The sequence below is a fragment of the Chelon labrosus genome (assembly GCF_963514085.1).
Source record: "Chelon labrosus genome assembly, chromosome: 3".
Taxonomy (NCBI): Eukaryota; Metazoa; Chordata; class Actinopteri; order Mugiliformes; family Mugilidae; genus Chelon; species Chelon labrosus.
The window spans coordinates 20,288,159-20,310,497 of NC_140339.1; the positions used below are offsets into that span (position 1 = coordinate 20,288,159).

The window sequence follows — 22,339 nt, forward strand, 5'->3', positions numbered from 1 at the left end:
AAAATAAATTTCATATTATTGTTATGAAGACGTCTGCACATGCGTGAAATGTGTAGTGGTGTGTGCGAGGGTTTGTGTGTGGGGGTGTGTTTGTGGCCCCCCCCCAGGCTCACTCCATCAACCTCCCTTCACCACCAGCTGTCTCCCCTCATTTACATGCTCTCTCCTCCCACTAATGGAATTAACCACAAGTTTCCTGAGGTGAGGCAACACACACAGACAAGCAGAACTATAGACACAAGGTGTGTGCACTGCAAGTGTGTGTAGATTCAAGATGTTTTGGTTGTGACGTGCGCGTCGGAGATGGGCTGCGAAGGTCAATCAGAAGACAGAGCTTAGTCCAAAACTACTCCGCTAAAACAATAAGGAAGAAAAAAAAAATGTGATTAGAGATTCCCTCAAAGGCCATCTATCAGTCAGCCAATCAGTAAACAGTAAATCAGCCAATCAGCAAGCCACATGTAAAATGGTACTGTTTGCAAAGAATTGAGTATGTTACCTGTTATGTGCCTCATGCCTGACTTTGGGGCTCATAAAAATTAGATGTAAAATATATGTGTCCCACAATCTTACATACACACAAATGGCTCTATTTGAACAAGATTACTTTTACTCTCTCTTCAGCTCAAGGGGGTGCAGGCCTACAGGTCACTTACAGCCTCTCCTTATTTTCAGGCAGGCGTCAAACCCAACACTCTGGTACCTGGTACTACTGCAACAAACTGCAACACGGCTTGAAGTTAGACACACTAGTTCCTCTGACAGACATTAAAGTTTTACTGAGCTTATATTTCTAATAAAATTTGTGAATGTTTTCCTTGGTTTGGTCTTGTGAGTGTGATGGTTGTTTTGAATGAATGAATTTTCCAAAATGAAACGAGATCTTGATCCCACTGAGAGTTCTTTGTTTTACAATTGAGCTGCTAAATAAAATGTTTGACAAAAACTTTTCTTTCTGGTCTTACCACGACCTTGAGAAAGTTTCATAGGTCCCAGACCCAGAGGACCCCTCCTGCCTTTTTCTCCTCCTTCTCTTAACTGTCTCCTCTACCCCTCTCCACCCGTGGTGCTCTGTTTCCTTTTGTTTTGTCCTCCATCTCGCTGTCAGCAGATCCCGTCCATCAATAGAGAGCTGTCAGTCACCGGAGTGACAATTGGCAGCTGTCGATACAGTGTAGAGGGCTGGCAGTCTGTATACAGGCTTCAGCCTCTAAAATGCTATCAGCTGCCAATACGTAAACACACGCACACATACAATGCACTTGCACAGTTTGACATGCAGAGTAGCAAAAGAAACCCACACATACATACCTTTTCCTCTTTGCATCCTCATCACACTTGATCATCGCTGACACGGGAAAATTTCGTTTGGAAGCAGCAAGATCAGATCAGATGAGGAAACAATGAACCACCTTCGGACTATTCAGTCTTTAGGAGGACACACAAAAGCATGCACACACGCACGCACACACTCACGCTCACTGTACTGATCAAGGTCTCTGACACTGACTGGAGTCACTGACACATGGCACCCCCTACTGGAGACCTATAAGACCTTTGGCAATGACATTCCAGTCCCTGGTTACACTGGAGCACATTAACATTCATTAATTGATTGATTCAATCATCCATCTATTCATTTAATCACTCCTCCCTCTCGCTGTCATCAGTTTTACTCGACTTTATCAAATTCTTCCTATCATTCTTCCTCTCTTGCTTTTTTTCATTGTTTTGGCTTCATTTTTGTCCATAATGACAATGTTCAAGCACAAAGTCAGATAGGGCAAAAGCACAAGCAGTCTGAAACGGATCATGTGAAAGTAAAACCTAAAGCGAGCACACAGTGTTGGTAATAAACCCTCACACAGCTATGGCATATTGTAGAACTTACTACACACTACTGATATACCTGGTATTTGTGATGTAGTTTAGAAAGAAATAGTTAAACTCTAGGCAAATCGTCATCCAGGAAGATGACCCATAAACACTGTCACACACAATATATGTGAACAGTATAGTCTGTGGAACAACTTATCTTAACATTTATCTTCGTTTAAAACCCGTATGATTCTTGAATTTTCTATATTTCTTTTTACAGTCCAGCGCAGAAGAGAAGAACGCACTAGGAGGAGACATGCCTTTCTGTGTTCTCTCCTTTACACACATACCGTCCATCCATATGAGAAATGTGATTACAAATGAGAGTGTGAGTGAGAGAGCGGAGTGCCACAGCTGGCATGGCATCTGGCTTGGCATATCGTTGCACGGCCTCGCCCGCTGCCTGCGCGCTCTAATGTGGCTGTCGACAAGCCCATTAAGAAGCCATTACTAAATGCTCTGTCTCTGCTCCTCTTCCACGCCTTATAGCACAGGCCCAGGGGAATGCCAGCAACACGAAGGAGAGGAAGAGGGGAGAGACGGAAAGGAAAGAAAGGGGAAAAACAGGTGGGAGGAACAGCGGAGAGCCAGCAATACGGACAGCGACAAGTTTGCTTTAGAGACAGACTAGATGTAGAAAACTTTTGTATCATGTCTGACTGTCGTGTCTGTGTCACAGACACAGAGTGAAGGCTCTGAACTCACGTTATATTTCATCATCAAAACACATATCCAGGTGATGAGCTTCTGCCTCAGGGCATAGGAGGGGGTGTTGTGAAGTCTTCACTTCCATAAAAAGTTCAGTGCTGGTCTAAATAATTTAGACTCTAAATTTTAAATGAGCTGGAAAAGCCTTTGAAAGAGTTTCAAGAAGAAAGATTACGTACATATGTGGAAGTTATTTAAAGATGTATTTTAAGGATGTATTTTGGATCAGCTGAAACAGCTAGCTGAAAACCAGAAAATTACACAGCAGCTATTTTAATGCTTTATTTGAACATTTACTTGTGGACAAAACTTTACTGACTCCAGATTGTCTTGTTATTCACCTGTGATATATATATATATATATGTGTGTGTGTGTGTAAAGTCAAATGTGTAGGATTTATTGGTATTTGGCAAAAATTGTATATATTATACATAAATATTTTTTTTCCTAATGAGAAAAAAGTAATCTTTGCATTTGTGGGACCATTGAAAGAGCCCTTTACTTACTGTATCTGTTGTCTCACGTCTTCTCCCTTTGTTAACCATGTTGCACTGTCATTTTTCTACAGTAGCCCATAATGTACAAATCAAACTACAGCCTAGTGTTTTCTGCATTTTAGTGGCACCCATACATTCTCCAATGCTTGAAACGGGAGGGGTGAGGGAGGTTTATTTAGACTGCAATCCCTTTGCTCACCACTAGATGCAACTAAATGGTAAACACTGGTCCTTTAAACTGAATTTGTTTGGATTTACACAATTGGTCATTCAAAACATGGTTTGTCTGTGACATGACTTCAAATAAACAGATTATGAAAAAAACATTGTTTACACTGTAGGGCACAAAAAATTAAAAATGTATTTCAACAAGCTGAGGCCACCCTCTCTGACCAGGCTGAGGCTTGGTTAATTTGTTCCGGGATGGACAGCAATTGTTGTGTGTTGTTGTGTACTCGAAGTATAGCATCTAAAGCACTCATGAACACATCAGGCACTATAATAAACACAACATGTCAAATGCAATAAACAGCATTTCTTTATTCTTACTTCTGTTCATTTTCTCAGAGCAAGGAGAAGAGGTGTATCAGACCGTGATATGTGCCGTGGAATGCAGACCAGCACACTGTTGGCAAACGCCGTCTTCAACGGCTGGATGGAAGGAGAGGCAAAGAAGAGAAGACAAGTGGAGAGAAATTGAAAGAATACAGGTAAAACAAAGAAGGAACATAAAATCTTTTTTTTTTTTTCTCATTGCACAAGTTAAAATATTGATAATTTAATTTACTTAATTGGGGCAAAAACCTTCAACCAACAATACTCTGTCGATTTTTTTGGTGCGGTGATTTTGAGAGGACTTTTTTTATGAACTTTTTAACAAAGATAAAATAAAAGAACATCCCATGAACATGGCTGATGAATGCAACAGTACGGCCAACATGACAATTCCTTAGCTTTCATAAATGTGATGTGTACATTCATCCTTTATGATTCAAAAGTCACTCACCAAGACTGCGTGCAATTTCCTGCCATGTGTGTATATCAGTGTGTGTCAGAGTGAGTGTTTGTAGAGCGGTGAATTGCTCTTTTCATGAGTGACTGTGACAGGTTTCTCATCAGGCCCTCAAGCCTCTTTGCAGTTAGGGACCATGTACAGCACAGTTCTCAATACTGAACTGGGTGACGGTATGAAAGAGTTTTCTGTGAAACTACAATGTACCGGAACGATTGCTGGTAGAACACACGTGCGTATGTGTTTGTGCGTCTGCACCGGCTGCTGGAACTAAGCGGGGCTCTTAATCACGCCTGTAACGGGCAACATTACCGGCAGCGGCAGCAGGCTAATGATAAATGCCCGAGTCTCCGTGCAAACCCTGACCTCCTTTTCTGCTGCGGTGCACAAAAATCTCTGCTTCTCTAACTAAAACACACACATACACATGCATTCATCCACGTGCACACATACACAGGTATACAGCGCATACATCTCAACAAAAACACTGCCCAGGCAAATTAACATGGACACAAATGCTTGAGCACGCACGCACACACACCTTGATGTTACATAGGTGGTTTTGACATCAACCTACTTGTTCAGGTAATGGACTGAGCTATGTGTATTTGTGTAAATATAGGCATGAAATCATAAACCTTCTTCTCCAGATTCCGCCGTAACCTATGACCTCATAAGTTGCTTTATGTCCACAAACCTCAAAATATTTATCTTAAATTTGGCACTGGAGGAGGACAGAAAGACGGAACAACTGAAACATGTAAGTGAGCGCAAGAGGAGTAAAGAAAGATATTTTAGATGATGTCAACATGAAATGTAAATGAGAAGGAAAGAGCTGGAGAATCAGAAATAAAAGAGAGGAAAAGAGATTAGTGCACGAGAGAGACAGATGGTAAAAAAAGAGATGCAAACAAGAAAGATTTTGCAACAGAGGGAGTGAGTAGTTATAAACGAGTGTGAAGTTTTGATGAAGGACAAACTAATGTCAGGGACTGGGGCGGTTCAGGCTTCCTGCTCCCCGGCTACCACATGTGATCCCGCCTGTCACTCACACTCCATCGCCATGACAATCATCATAATGCTGACGCCTGGAGGCGGGGACAAGCCTGTCCTTGTAACAAACAGAACCCCTTCGCGATCTGACGCCAACGACTGCCGAGAAGATCTCTCTCCCACACACACACATACACACACACAACGACCATCACACGGTGATGCCACACAAACAGCGGCTCTGGCATAAATAAAATGCAGCAACCTTTTAAAATTTAAACTGAAGGCTCTATTTTTCAGTAACAACAATGTGTTACTGTCACCCTTTACAGAGCATTCTGCATGCACTGTCAAACACATTCACTGCATTATACGCAGCATATGGTTTTCTGCATGTGGACAGGTGTGTGTGTGTTTATCAATGTACTTAATCCATACATTCAAACAATCCAAACAGGTTTGTGATTGGTGCGTTCACATATCATATGTGTATGTGACAGACAAGTGAGAGAGAAACAGAGAGACAGTATGTGTGTGTGTGTGTGTGCATGTGTGTGTGTGTTAGCCACAGGGCAGAGAGCAGGGACTTGTCAAACCAAGGAAGAGATGGCAAAGTGGATGGTGATGCCAGCTCTGTGTGACAGTTCCTTCACATATACACACACACAAGCACACACAGCGGCACAGAGGCACACACACACACATGCTTTAGCGCCTCAAACCTACCCTAACCCACACTCCAGACCTGTGAAAGCTGGGACACAGAAAGAAAACGAGACTGGTGGAACCTCCCTTTAACTGGAGGCTGATCGGTGTGTGTGTGTGTGTGTGTGTGGGTGTGTGTGTGTGTGCGCGTGTGTGGGATGGGGTTCAATGTGTCACATCAATTTGTGGCTGTGCTGTTTCTGAAAGAGGCTAACCCCTCTGCCACTTAAGCTTAGCACGACAGTGAACAGCATACTGGCAGACAGGACACATACATACATCCGTGCGTTCACATGCATACACACATAATCTTGAAGACTTATTAAGAACTGCAAGCATGCACTGTTATAGCATTTAGGTTAATTTTTTTGGGATTCGTTCCTTGTCTGACTGAGGGTCAGACTGTTACATGCAGTATAATTCGTAAAGTCCCCAAAGGCAGAGTTGTAATATTGGGTTAAATAAATAATATTTGACTTCACTTGACAGGTCCTACAGTAGTCACATTCAGAATCCTTCATATGGTGTACATGTAACTTTGTCATTTTCAACTGCTACTGCTGCAAAACATTTCCTTTGAAAAAGAAAAGTGCTAATTATTCAGCAGCACATGCCATTATACAAGATAAAAACCCATACTGACAACATTTGTGGTAATTTTACACACAGGATGACAGTGCAGCATGTGTGGCATGTGCAGCATGTGAATAAAGAGGCCTTGATGCATTTGAAAACTTATTCCAGCACTTCCACAATTCTGCATACACACATAGTTGAGACGAATCAAATTTTATGCAAATCTATGAAAGCATATGCCTAAAATTATATTTTGCTGGGATGCTCCATTGTACCTCTGAGCCCAAGCAGTCAGCTGAGGTGGAGTTGCTGGTTAGAAACCCCTAGGGGTGACCTGGCCAGGGCCCCAGACCACTTTAACCACTCGTCTCCATTAACAGGCTCCCAGATATCATTATGCTCCCTGGGGACCAGGCGTGCTCTAACCAACCATTTACCCTCTCTCCTCTATTTCTCTCTCTCATGTCTCTCTCTCTCTGCCATGATGTTACTGTATGAAGAAAGACAGCAGGGAGAAAAATATGAGATTGATTTATTTGCTTCAGTGTTCTTTGGGATGGAGTCCTCTCCCACTCTTTCTCTCCCGTTTCTCTCTCTCTTTCTCTGCAAACTGAAACCAATTAGCGGGCAGAGCACTTGTAGCGGGGAATGTAGGGCAAGCGAGGAGTAATAAAAAAGTATTGACTTTTCTGTGACTGTATGCGGCGTGAAAGGGGTGCCGCGGCCTTGTCCGACATGAAAGGAGCTCCATTAATTTCACTTATTTCACCCAGGCCCCTGTCAGGAGGCCCTAATGCGTCCCAGGCACACTTCTCTCATGCAGCCACTCAGACAGCGCAACACAGCTTCAGCCTGGTTACCAAATGAGTTTACATTGTATATCAGAGTCAGGGGGTGAGAGAGAGAGAGAGAGAGAGAGAGAGAGAGAGAGAGAGAGAGAGAGAGAGAGAGAGAGAGAGAGGGAGAGAAGCGCAAGAGAAAGGAGTCATTTCTGATTCTCTGGTTGAGACACAAAGCGAGGCCTTTCAAACGTAGCTAATTTTGCCCCAGCCTCTCCACATTCTCCTCCCGTCTTACTTTCTCTCACCTATTCAGCACCATGTAAAGAACATAGTCTCAGATAATTGACCAACAGTATGAAACCATACCAAGCGAATCAGCAGGACAATTATAAATTAATTTCAGTCCACTAATCCACAGTTAATATTTCACAGATAGATGCACATTTATCGCTTATAGAAACAACCTAAGATACAAATCAACAGTCTTTTAATAGCAGATTGATACTCAGATTTGCATGATTTCCTGCACACAGGAGTTGCAAAATAAAAACAACAATCGTAAAAGAATAAAGAGTATGATTTTTTAAATGTAATTTAAAGTTTAAAACCGACAAAACACTTCAAAACTTATTTTTTTTTCCACAGCCACGAAACATTTGTGCCATTTAGAACATCCATCTCTATATTACTCTTTGTTTGGTGCATTTCTCATTGTTTTACCACACTCCTTTGGAAGATTATTACAGCTCCTGATCAAGAATACACTATTAGGAAAGACAGGCTCAATGAACTTTTCTCATCGAGCTTGGTTTTAGTCCAAAGCCACCAGGTAAATTCATCTTTATCGGCATTCGAAAAGCATTAAGCGTGTGTATGTGTAAGCTTGTGTTTGCATGTGCATGCATGCATATATGTGTGTGCTGGAAATAGACACACACCATGCGTGTCTGTGTGTGTGTGTATGTGTGTGACAAAGAGTGAAGAGTGAGAGGCTATCTGCAGACAGAAACTAATCAGTGTGTGTGAGATAAGAAAGCAGCCTTTATGGTGTATGGTAATCAGCCCCCCCTCGGCCCGCCACCGCCATGCATAATCACCACGACTTATTCACATGATTGATGAAATATGCGTCTGTGAAATCTGAACTGCTTTTGTTATCATCCCGTTCTTCCATTCTCCCTTCTTTCTTTCCTTTTCTCTCTTTTTTTTTGTCTCATTCAACCTCTCTGTCCCTTTCCATATCTCTCCCCTGCTCTGCAGTGGCCTAAGATGTTTGGAACCATGTACAAACAAGAAATTACACTCACAGCATGTGATCCCTCACATACACACCCAAACACACTCTACACATATTTTTCTCTCCTAAGGTGGTAATGTGATGCATTCCAGATGCATAAGAAAAGCAATATTGCCAAAAAAAGAAAAGGGTAAGCGACAGTGACTAAACAAGAAGATGCATTAATTGTTCTGTCCTGCAGAGAGAAGTGTTGGCTGGATTAGAAGAGGATGAGAGAATAGAGAGATGAAGTGATAGCTGGAATTAGATAGATAGATGCTTCAGAGAGCTCTTGTCATTGAGACTCAATCACATTAATCAGGGAACAAATGCAGAATTCACAACTAATGCAACACAGAGAAACAAAGACAGAAGCAGCAGGCAGCAGCAACTCCTTACAACACTGCATCTACCAGAATGATTGGGTACAGTTGGCAAGTGTCTGGACATTGTGACAAAAAATGCTATTAATAATGAGGAGTATGGTCTCATACAAAAAGTTACTGCAAAATATATGTGAATCAATGAACATAACATCTTTATTGACCTCAACTTTCCATGGTGCTATGGTTCAAGGTGCTATGGTGCACCAGTCTAATAAGGATGTTTTCATGCCTTTCGTCCATTATTCTCAAACGCTGTACTGACAGTGATGTAGAGTTGTTAATCCGGAGTGTGAATGTGACAAAACATTGTGCAGGGTTTTGGTATCTCATATCACACATCACATCTCACATCACTAATCTTTATATTCCAACTTATGATGTCTAAAAGTTTGCATTATCTCATCTATACTTTGGGGTATTGTCAGGTTGCACTATAAAACAGTAAAAAGGCCAGGACATTTTGGTAATTTCCCGAAGGCATTCCTAGTATGTACACATAAAATATAACAGAATTGTGACTATTTTCCACTGTCACATTTTGTCCAGCGTCAGAAGGGGGTTACCGATATCGACCATCAAACAAGTATACTGGCACCCTGGGGCATAAAATAGGAAAGGACTAGCAGAGACAAAGCGTGGGAAGAGGGCTGCAGCGGCTCTGATTTGGGTTGAGAGTCGGCACTGGGGGAAGGTGGGGGCTGAGACTGAGGGTAAGATTAAGACTGGGGCTGTGGCTGGTGAATTAAGGCCCCCCAGCCACGGGGTGCTATTACACATCTATAATGAGAAACGGAGAAGAGGGAGGCTTGTCTTTGCACCTCGGCACACCTTAGATTAAATATGCACAATTCCCATGCAAAATGGGCCACGAACAGCCGGGACCAGCGCTGCTGTCTAATCCCCTGTGCTGGAGTTGTTTCAGTCAGGGTTAACAGGCTCATCAGTCAACACAGGCTGCTTTGCACAGGACATCAAGGCCATTTGCAGGTTTAAGTGTTTGTGATTGCTTCCCTTGCAGGTCCCACAGCCACACCAGCCCCCAACACACACATATGCAGACACTAAGACACATATACATTTATAAACCATCACACAGATAACTGTGCGGCACATAAGCATTCACATCTGACTGATCACCAAGTAAAAAACAAAATATACAAAACACACACGGCAAAAAGCAAAAAGAAAACCCTCACACACACAGTGACATATTCTTTCACACACACACACATACCCACACCCACCCACACACACACCATGTAACGGAAAGACCGACCGATAGATAGATAGATAGATAGATAGATAGATAGATGACTTCTATCAGCAACACAGTACTGTATGAGTTTGCTCTCATGTTCAAGTGTGTGCGTGTGTGTCATAGCATTTTTTTTTATCAGAAAGTGTGGGGGTATTGAAAAAGGTTGCTGGTAGGTACTGCAAGAGGTGAAGACAGAAAAGGAGAACAAGTGTGCAAATAAACAAGACAGCAAGGCAAAGAAGGAATGAAGGCAGGAGAAAGAGATAGACAGTGATTATACCACACTACATACAGTATGGTTCAGTGGAGCATATCTGCACAGGGACAGGCAGTGCATTAAAGTACAGACATCCCCATCCAGCCTGTCTGCCATCTTTCTCTTACATTTATGTACGCATGGAGAGTAAACCGTCTACACAGACCTAGAAGCAGAGTCGCATCTTGATTTCACCACGGAATAACTATGATGACAAAGCATTTTACACTGGAGATATCTTTTATTTCCATACTAATAACGCCACAGCATTTTACTCTCCCAGTGGGTTTGTTGTCTTGTTGACTGAGTTAAGGTAACCACGTTGGAACGAAAGTAACTTCTTATAAAGGTGGACACTACAATAATTACCAGTAATTACCTGCTGAATTTTAATCCTTGAGTGCCCCTGTCCACATGAAGGGATCAAATCAAGTCAGCTTAGTCGGCCATGTATAAATGTACACATATTAGGCATTGGTTCTCAGCACTGGAAGTTGATCATGTTGTTGTGAAAATATTTGCACGTCTGACCGTTCAGATGAGATGAAGATGGAAAATGAGATGACCCTTTTGATTGTTTACTTTTGTCATCTCCATTTATCTTCCTTTGCTCTGGTGCAAGACTGCACTTAAAGATTGACTAGTGACATGTGTTTGCCAACCAGTTTTTACAGTATGTATTAGTTTAAAAAGGAACTTGACACAAATTCATACAATTAAGTTGAAAAATTGGGAACGTCATCAAAGTTAATCTGGTCAAGTTAGGTCCAACAGCTTTGAACATAAATAATGTGTAACGTCATTCATTCTCTTGACTCACACCAAAATATGACTGCAAATTATTTCATTGAGACTGTCTGTTTAATATCAAGCTGTGCGTACTTGGTCCTCACTATAACTCAGTATGCAGGCCTCACAGTGCCAAATGCCACTGTAATGGAAGCAAAGTGTTGGGTTAATTGATAAATCTAAGGTCCTCAGTAGAACAGAGTATGGCAGGGGGAATGTTTTATGGCTGTGCAAATGAAGGGGCTGCAGAGTTTTACACATGCAGTAAAATGGTTATGGAGAATTAGCATTGCTTATTTCTCACCGTAGTAACATGGACACTAATGCAGCAGAGCTGGATGGATGGGTGGACATGATACATAGCAAATACATACACATACTGTACATATACATAAAAGATGGATAATTGAGTTTGTGAATTTCCTGTTTCCCTCTCACCTTGTTCCACTGTCTTTACTTGTGGGCTATTTCAGTTTAGGTATTAATTGCTAATTAATAATTAAAATGATTCTTCATACAGCCAGTTGTATGCATTACGGTTATACATCACAGCTGAGGCTATTAAGAGCAAACCACCACATGTGTATATGTGGGCAGACACACTTTTCCTTTCCCTGTTACTTTAGGCTTTGGCCCCTCAATACAATAATAAAGCTGCACCAGAGTAGTTGGGAGGGGGCTATGGCATTGTCTCAGTGTGGTAAGAAGGGGTGTGTGTTTGAGTGTGGGTTGTGGTGAGGGGAGGTAACAAGGACAATACTGGTGGAACATTAAAGTATACATGTGGGCAGGCTATTGGCTATTTTGTTTTAGTATGCATGCACATATTCATGCATGTGATTGTACACAGTACGTCTATGTGCATGAGTTCAGGAAAGAAGGGATGCTTGTGCAAACATTCTGTTGTGTGTTGGTTCTGTTAACATGCTAGCTTTTGAAAGTTATGATGGATGTAATTTTAATGCGAAGAGAAGGAAAGGCTTGGAGCACAGACAGACACAGACGTGACCACTCAATGTAGTGTACTTGATAGGCACGTAGCCTTCTAATTAGCTATCTTCTGTGGTTACAGGCAGCACCGCTGGTGACATGGCTAATAACACAACCACAAAATTAGCATGAACAGAGAGGGCTTTCCCATATCTGCATTTGAAATTAGTCATTGCTGGTGCATTTAGCTGGTACAGAAGCTGAAAATCTTAATATTTTATCTTTACTGAGTATAGGCACGAGCTGCTTATACCGTTTTTTCATCCACTGGATATGATTTGAAACAACCTGATACTACAACATTGACTGTGAGAGAAGGCAGTCAGCCTGAGATAGGTTTCAGTAGTCATTGGGGCCTAAATCACCAAAACGTGATTATTCACATTAGAAACACACTCAGAATGTCTCAGGATGTCTGACACATTGACTGGTTAACCATGGTTGTCAGTGCTGTCCATTCTGCAACTAAATTTTCAAACTATGGTTGAAATATACAGTTACACAGACTCACAACTGATTGCATAATATCACTACCAAATTGTTTGTCAAATGTTTTCACTCCTCACCCATCCACACACTTGGTTTCTCTCCTAATCTCTCAGTTTCTCAAAAAAAGTCTCTGTTTTGATTAATCAGTTGTATATCGATATTTATATGTCAATATTACATTGTAATCAAGTTCCAGATTGAAACTCCTGCAAAGCTGTGTAATTCAAATCACTGTGTTGATGGTGGTGGTGGTGGTGTGTGTGTGTGTGTGTGTGTGTGTGTGTGTGTGGGGGGGGGGGGGGGGGGGGGGGGGTGCTCAATCTGAAAATTGGGCCATGTCTACACACTGAGGTCTTAGTCACATTTTTAGTGTAAAAGGACACATTATCCTGGTAAAAGAGGATACCAGGCCTCAAGGTTTCCCAGCAGAACATTCTCAAGCGCACTACACTGCCTCCACTGGCTTGCCTTCTTCTCATCCATTGCTCTCTTTGCCCATGGTAACTTCTTGCACAAGTGCATTTTGATGTCCACATGATGTAAAGCCAATGTGCCCCTTCAGTTGCTCCATGGTTCAGTTTTGATACTCACCTTCTCACTGTTAACACTTTTGGCAGTGGACAGGGGTTAGCTTAAACACAGCAACAGCAACAGCTCCATACGCAACAAGTAGCAATACATTGCATTTTTTGACACCTTTTCTAACATAGTTGGCAATAAGGTCTTCAGCAATTCACTGGTCGCCATAACCACTACACAATGGGAACATCCCATCTGCTTTGGATATGCTTTTAAGCCTCATCCAGCCATCACAATTTGGCCCTTGTTAAAAATGCTCAGATCCTTACTCTTTCCATTTTTATTTCCTGCTTCCAAAACATACACTGCTCCCATGCTGCCTAATATATCCCTCTTACATATTCCACTCAGATGTCACTATAAGAGGGTAATCAATGTTATTCACTCACCTGTCAGTGGTTTTAATGGTGTGGCCAATCGTAGTATGAAATTAATACTTTGTGGGTAAGGGTCAGGGCACATACAAGCCAGAAAAGGGACAACCTTTACACAGAACTACTTGGCCTAAGACAGGGCACTGAGCTCCTGGAGAGGTGGGAACTGGCATCTATGAGATTATCTGTGGATGTGTGCGTGTCCTGATAGCAGGGCCAAATTAACACTGACAGACTTTCTTACTGTGACCCAGATGGCTAAGGTAAATAAAGGTCCAGGAGTCATGGGCTATTTCTAGGGCTTGATTTGGACTGGGGACGCTGTGTACATACTGCCAAGAGCTGTGATGGTCAAGCCAAAGAGCCGTGGTCCGGAAATAGGAAAAAAATGGGCTATGTTAATGATGAGGCTCCAGGCTGTGTAGAGAAGCTGAGGCGAGGCTTAGTGTGATGATTACAAGCATTGCTAGGTAATATGGCAAAGGCTGGGTGAGAGGGCTATGACTAGGGTTTGAAAATAATTAGAGGCATGGCTGGATAACATAACTAGATTATGTGGCTGGAGGGAGGCTGGCTAGGCACAGTATGAAGATGATGAGTACCAGGGTTGAGCTGTCCACTCCACTGGCCTTGTGAGCTGTGACAAGAAGCTCTGCTGGCTGCTGCTGTAGCTGGAGGTGATGCCAATGATAGGACTAATGCGCTAATTACCGCATTGTGAAAAAAAAAATAAAGAGAGAGAGAGAGAGAGAGAGAAAGAGAGAAAGAGAGTAAACAGAGTAAACAGAGGTAAAGCAATACAGAATCTGAAACTTCAGACAGATAGATGGAAGGGGGAAAATCTGAGGTCTGATGAGCTCTAAGTGACAGTAGCATGACAGGTCTGGGCTGGGAACAGGCATGACTGTCTTCATTATCTTCAACAACATCCTATGCACCAGTGTTTTTGCAAAAGGAGAAAATGTTTAGAAAGAATTCCACCAGACAGTTAGATGATAGGACATTACTATATCTGTGTGTGCATACACGAAATTACTATATTTACTTACCAACTTAAACTGAACCTGGCATAGTAAATCTATAGTAATTGTATTGCACTTGAGCACTAGTTACAATGTAGAAGAATGTTTTGATAAGCAAACTCCAATATTGTTTGTATCTTATGGACTGCCAACAAGCACACGCACACCATGATGTTATGACATAAGCGAATATACCAAAATCAGTACATAATCATCTAACGGCATAAATAATCCCATTATACTGTTCAGCAATTACATGTTATCTGACAGACATGGTCTAAGGTCCAGACAATCCTTTGCATTGCACAGTGTAACCAAAGGGTCACACTAAGATTTTAGTTTTCAGAAAATAATATCCGATTTTCTAGCGATCCATATAAACAATTGTCATGTTAGTCCAGCTGGGTTGTGATACACTTGCTCTCTTTAAATCATGAATTGTAACTCATTCTTTTGAAGTTCTAGCTGTGATAGTTACATAGTTGGGCTATGAATATAGATACTGCTCGGCTATGGCTGCACTTGTCATTGAGTGTGTTACTGGTTATGGTTATGGCTATAGTAGCTGTAGTGTGACTACTCATTATGGCTCCCACTAACACAAGACAAGAATGCAATATTAAGACATGAGGGATTAGGACCAACAAGTGCCACAGATGACCAATACCAATACCAATAGCACCAATACACTCAGGAAGGAGTTCAGGAAAATAGAACCTCTAATACAATGCCCAGGAAGCACAATGCAAATTCACTGCATACATAGATCTGTTGTTAGGGTTGTACACATTATAATGTGTCACACAACCATAACCATAACAACCAAAGAGCTATAGTCACAATCACTATGACAGCTATGTCATCCCATGGCCGCAGTTATTATCACAGCTGAAGCCTGTTTCAATCAGCCTCTAAAGCAGCTGGCTTTAACCTAATAACACAGTGTGGATGCAATAAAAAAAATAATGAAAAATATTTCAATGGATCTCATCTTATGTGAGTGAAATTGATTGTAAGGGAACTCAGAATTTAATGTGAGGAAACTCAAAGGCTGTGACACCTCAGGTTCTCTGTAGATTTTAAATGCCATGTAAATATCTGCATATAGGCGATGACTATATGCCGACTTTTAAAGTTAGCTACACCGTACCTGATTTCATTTTAGAACCGTCCGTGAAAATCTTCATTTATCACACATGTGTGATGTACAACCTTGCATCTAATACTCTATTTTACAAAATGTGCAGAATGTTCCAAGCAAAACTGATCTTACTCCCCAGCCTCTGTTGTCAGCTGGAGGAGACCCCATTCACCCGCCCACTCACTCCCCATACTTATTTATCTCCACTTCCTGGGGCCGTGTTAGTTCATTCCCCTGTCGCTGCTCTCTCCTTCTTCCATTGCTCCGCTCTCTCTTGTTTCACTCCTCGTTTCCGGGCAATTGGGTCTGGGTGCTGGTGGTGGGGAGTAAGGGGTTGGGGTGGAGCTGCTGGGAACTTTGCGTGTGTGTGTGTGTGAGTGTGTGCGTGTGTGCTGGGAAGTGAGCTAATAAAGGACGGTGATCCATGAAAGGCCTTGAGCAAAGACACAGTCAATTACCTAATGCCTGGACCAGACCGCAGGGCCCACGCACACACATTCTCTCCGTAACCTACTCATACACACACCCATGCATACACCTCATTTACGTATACACGGAGAGGGGCCAGTGGAGGGCATAGCTGGGAATTGTGTGTGTGGGTGGGTGTACATATGCGTGTGATGGAGAGTGGCGATTTATTAAATTGCTGTCACTTTTGACAAATTTGTGCAACACAAGTTGAAAGGTTTATGCTGCACGGCTTCTCTGTTTTTCATCTTTTCTTTGAGGGGCGAATTATACCTTTCAGATAGAACCCAGGCAACCCCTGCCTGCCATCAGTCCGCAAGGTTTGAAAGCTGGTGTCTGAAGTGGCTTCATGACCAAGCTGCAGATCCCATTTCGAAGGGGTATGGGTGTGTGGTGGCCAGGCAGAAACATTCATCAGTGCTGCACCTTTTCACATTGTTTTGCAGTCATAAATGATATCTTAATTTACTTAATTTATATCATATCTGTAAATGTCTTGAGTACCTTTGACTTCTATATCCTTGTCTTATTTCTTTACATTATTAGTTTTCAGCTTACCCTCTCTCAAAGTCAGGGTGTAATCATCTGAAGCCCTTGCTGGTGTAGGCTGGCTGAGTAAAGGAATTACTGTTGTGGCTCAGAGGGCGGAGCATACTTCTCATTTCCCTGGTTGTCAGACAACAACAAAAAATTAAGTGGCTATAGACCCACTGAGATTAGTCTTCACTAAAACTGGTTGAGCATGAATCCATAACACAGAAAAGGTAGCAAATAAAAAATACGCTAATAAGACACAAAGGAAATAAGTGAAACAGAAGCATTCTTGTCTGTTGCCCATTTAGTCATTTGATTGCCATGAGACACAAGACTGCAGAAGGTTGTAACGGCAGAAAAAATATTAGGGTGGTCTTTAATATTGCAGTCAGGGAAATTATAGTGTGAGACAGATCAAACAGGGGGTTAATAACAGTACTTCACGCTCACACATATGCAGCTGAGTAGATTAGCCTGTGAGTCGTAATGAGTTTAGTCAGCAAGTGTTTTAGCAAAGACACACACATACACGATTCCTAATTAAAACTAATAAAAGCTTTGAACTAACACTGTTGACACTGAATCCAGTTTGAAGCATTCCTAAAGTAATCTCCTGAGATACACCTATGAGTTTCAATAAGTCATAATTAGGATATGTAAATTTGCTAATTAATGTATGAATATGTTTTTAACTGTCTTGAGTGCAAACAATATATATATGTGTATACACTCTTGTATTTCTTGCCATGGTGTTCATGAAAGACACAAAAAATCCCATAGTTGAGGAAAACATATGAGAAATAAAGAATACATGAGAAGTCTTTTGTAGCCTAATTCTGAATGTGGGTATGTAATTGTGTGATTAGCGTAGGTGCTTTGTGCCTCATTCTTACAGTGTGACACTGGGGAGTCTTAGTGACTCATGTTCCCGCAGCTGATTTTGTGCGTCCTCCAGGTGAGTGTATGAGGTCTGCAGACACAACATCACGTCAGGACAATGCACATGCTGTTCCCACACATCTCCTGGCTCTCTGACGAGACCCTAAAACAACCACCAACACACAAAACGACAGAGTTATTAAAGTACAAAAAATTAAAAATGAAGACAAATGTAGGGTTAGGTAACCCTGACCCACTACAACTGTTTTTCATGACAATTAAGTTCTACAGAATGGAGAATTGGCTATATCAGGCAGTTCCTCTAACAGATTAACTTCACTGTTGGTTTTGGTCTTTTCTGCCGATTCGTTTATTTAAAAAAATATAACGCAATTGTTATCTTCAGTTCTTTCTCGGAGTGCTAAAATGCAAATGCATAAAATATACAGCCTTCTTCTGCTTTGATTTAATTCACCCAACTGATACACAACTTCATACAGTTTTTGGGACCAGATCTCACAAACAAGTCACTTAAACTATAAACAGCTGTCTGTCATTCTATTCTTTGTACATCTTTTTGACATTGTGGCTCCTTCCCCAGAGTGATGGGTTTCTGATGTCAAATGATAAAATTTGCAATGACAGAGAAAAGTCCTTTTTAGCTACAAGTTTTTGTGCCTCTCACTGTCTAGCCTCACATCTTCCCAGCAAGACTTCCTCACACTATTACTATTTACTTTCAAGCACAATGAATACATGTGAAATACATCCAATACAATATATACTGTTTTAAATAAAATTGTTTTCAACAATGTGATCTCACTAAAAAAAAAAAATAATAATAATAACATCTAAATTGTCTACATTTATTTTAGAAGCTAGCTTTTCTGGTTTCTGACAGCACATCATTTTTAAATATGTCAAAATTAAGGAAAACACATTTGTAACAATTGAAAAATCAGTTTTCACTATCCATTATTTGCTACAGCATAAAATGCTAATAATTCTACATGCAATTTCTCAGTTAAAAATACTGTAGGAATATTTAAATTTCTGTGTCCACTATAAAAGGATCTCACATTGGACCTGCTAAAAATGCATTGCTGTATAACTGGAAGAACACATGCTCTCTTCTGAGAGTGAAACTTTGAACACCGCAGATTAACTTAAATGTTTTTGCTTTGTTTAAGGTGACCTTCAGTTGTTGTTTGGTGTTTAAAAAAAAGGAGGGAGCATGGGGGGAGCGATAGAGGGAGGGACAGGGACCCTGTCCTTGTTCCTATCGCCACGGGATCAGTGGCCTGGCCTGACCACTTCCACAGCCAGCACCTCAACCTTATCCATCACAAGTAGATAGTTATCACACCAGGGACGGGAGGTGTTTGGTGCCGGGGTGAAATAAAGAAATAAAAGAGGACTTCCTGCATTAATGACACACTTAAACACAAACAAAAAAGAGACAGAAAAAGGGAGACTAGGTAATTGACAAAGTATTCCTACTCACACCCGCACTAGAGACTTTCCAAACACCATTAACGTTCTCACATTCAGTACAGCCAGCTGGAGACGTGTCTGTGTGTGTATGTGTGTGTCAAGAGCAGCTAATAAAACGAGACAAATCCATGCCTCATTTCTGCTCACTTATGTTTTACATTACTAGAAACTAATAATAAGGAAAGCACTTTGCTATAAAGAGCTACAGAGCGTAAATAACACAAATGGCGAAATGGCTCCTCACCAAATCATCCACACACACACACACACGCACATACCCACATGCACGCACACACACGTACACACACAAATATAGAAACATGCACAACATGTAGTCACAAATGCACAGCTGGATTATGGCATATTGTGCTGAGATAAATTCGACAACAACTGCAAGAAATGTTTAATTAGCTATAGTTCAGCTGTTGTACTGCTTAAAAGTAGCATTTTCCAATAGGTATGGACTAGATTAATAGAGACATTGTGATATTTTGACTAGTCACAGGACCTGAAACTGAAACAGCTAAATGGAATTCAGCATCTTCATCGTCAACATTAAGATCGCTGCTGTGGTTTTATCATTCCAACCACCCAGACTTCTCACACACAAAAAAGGCACAAACATTGGATAATAATGCACAGCCAAGTAGTCATACATAGTACTCTCTTCAATACAGTCACTAAATGACTCTTTGCACTAGCCCCCAAGAGAGCTGTCTGCCATGCTTTAATGATGTCATTCTTCTTTAAAGAGTTTAAAGGATCACAGCTTTCATCAAGTATCATCCCCTATGAGACAAGAAGGAGCTCTAATAATTACTATGACAGTTTGTTTAAGTAAGTCTCTGTTTAACCTCTTGTGCATGCTCTAATCTTTTTTTCATTTTTTAAAATTATTTTTTCTTGCTTGTTTTTCCCGCTTCAGAGTCTGAATTTCTTGTATATTATCTTTTATACTTTATACTGTGCTGTTGTTCTCTGTCTCCACCTGTTTATGTTTGTCATAGTTCTAGCTTTGACCATCATCACCTGCTGTTTCTTCCTGGCGATGGGAGGCAGTATGGGCCTGGAGCAGCAGGTTCTAGTGGTTTTGATCCACGGGGATTCAACAGTCCCAGGGAAACTGGGGGCTGTTGGGCCAGGAATGCCCAAGGGACAAGCCCTGCCTCTGGGGGCCAGCCTGGTGGGGGCCTGGTACTTGACCTGCCTCAGCAGTAGCTCCATCTCGTGGGGGGCCGGCCTGAATGGAGAGTTGTAGACCCCTGGGCACTGAAAAAAGAAACGGCAAGAAAGAGCAAGAAAGAGAGGGGTGAGGTTTATATTAGAGAACTGACAGAGACACAGGATATTATTACAAACAATGTGCAAACATTACCACTTAATAAAAGGGTATCACTCTTACTCATTGGTCATAGTTTTTTTTTATAACAGTGTACTGCAAATGAAAATGTTAGGACAGAGATAGTGTTGAGTAGTAATGTTAAAACCAAGGACATTGCAGTTAAATGGCATGGACTTAGAGGCCTCAGTTTTCCCTTCAGGGTGTCATTCCCAGAACATCATATGTACAGTACATACATTAAAATCCATTTAGAGTTTGGGAAAATCAAAAAGCAATTTTGTTTTCAGCAGGACTATCGAATTATAGAATGGCCATCTCCTCGGAAAACTTAAAATGAGACCATTTAAACTATTAACAGTAATATAGTAATACTCAGAGGCAGTTTAGAGCATCAGTTGTGTTAACTTTTTCATACAGTTTTGACTGTCGTTCCCTTCCATATGATCTATATTAACAGAAACTATTCAGTTGTAGTTTTCACTTGCTCAAATGCAAATACATGGGATGGATGGACGGAGAAACCTGGTGGATAAGCTATATGGACCTCATAAATGTGGCATCATACCAGACATTTGGTCACGAATCTAGATGTTCAAAGCACACATGTACACACATAATACAGTTTACCTCCCTGGTTCTAAAGTAGGGTAGAGATTTGCCACAGACAGCCTCAGCAATAATTATTCAAATCACAGTGATCCTTTTGCATGTGTATTAATTACCAGACCAAAGCTTTGAGTTGGAGGACTCTGTATCTACTCTATATGCTAATAACACTGCTTGCTATTTAGGCCACTCTAAAAGAATGGGACAACAGAGAAAGGAGAGAGAAAGGGCATAAGTGGGAAATTGCTCCAACTATATCGACCCACACCTCTCTCTATTTAAAATAACATATTAACCAACAAGTTAATTAGTAAGTATGTCATTATTAGAGCATGAGTACCTTTGATCTAAATGTCAAATGTTGGAAGAATGAGAAGTGAGAACTTAATTCAACTCCACTGACCCTGGTCTAACTGGATAATAGCAAATGTCTTACTGATATGTCTATTTTAGAAAGCCAAATAAGGCTACATTTTTTCTAAGGTCAAATGATTTGACCACCTCTTCAAATAAGTCAAATTAGCTTAGACACAGAAGGAACAGCCCAAAAAATCCTGATCATGCAGAAAAATTCACATTCATACACACATACATACATATGTACATACATGCATACAAATACACAAATGCATGCAATGAAGGTTCACATCTCTCATAGCTAAGATAGACACAAGTACTTTTCTAATAAGGCCTTTCATAACCACAAGTTAGATGTCCTGCATAAGCACATTAGCCTTTAGAATATAAAAGAGAATGAGCCATCGTCTGAATTATAGAGGGAAGTTCACAGTTTAAGGAACCACACATATTGCTAGTTCATCCTATTGTTTTAAAATGTACAGCAGTATCATTATTGTGTGCACACCCCAAATGATGACTGTAATGTAGTATTATATGAGGTCCATTACTGCTATATCAAGATTGTACTTGTTCCTTTATATTCACACTTTATTCATAAAGTCCAATAAAATAAAATGTCCCGACCCTAAAATACAACAATATAAAGTTAAGCAAATGTTTTACACCTAACCTTATGCACATGACTGTAATAATTAAGCATGCTGAATAAAAAGCTCTTCAACTCTCAGCACTCACCATAATCTGAAGAGTTTCCTCATACTATAACTATGTCAATCTAATCTAATTATGAACACTCTGTACTATGGATGAGTGTACCCAAACTGGAAGGTACAAAAGACACACCACAATAACACATATTCAACGTAAATCTCACCACTCCTAAAGATACAAACACCAACCACACACAAGCCCAAAAGCACCAACCTAGCTACGGGAAGAGCAAT

The 22,339-nt window shown here is 41.0% G+C and overlaps 1 protein-coding gene across 3 annotated transcripts in view; it reads right to left on the reverse strand.

Moving 5' to 3' along the window:
- Positions 1–3,092: 3,092 nt before the first annotated feature.
- The window catches only part of spata17 (spermatogenesis associated 17), a 32,085-nt gene continuing 12,838 nt past the window's right edge, over positions 3,093–22,339 (reverse strand). For 2 of the 3 annotated variants that reach the window (XM_084574958.1, XM_084574959.1), the window contains 4 exons: positions 20,117–20,356; positions 17,608–17,756; positions 16,739–16,846; positions 3,093–3,735 (listed from right to left, as the gene is read on the reverse strand). In XM_084574958.1, the coding sequence (XP_084431084.1) occupies positions 16,762–16,846; positions 17,608–17,756; positions 20,117–20,356 (474 nt within the window). In that variant the 3' untranslated portion in view covers positions 3,093–3,735; positions 16,739–16,761. The remainder of the gene's footprint in view (positions 3,736–16,738; positions 16,847–17,607; positions 17,757–20,116; positions 20,357–22,339) is intronic. The other variant, XM_084574960.1, reaches the window with a different exon arrangement.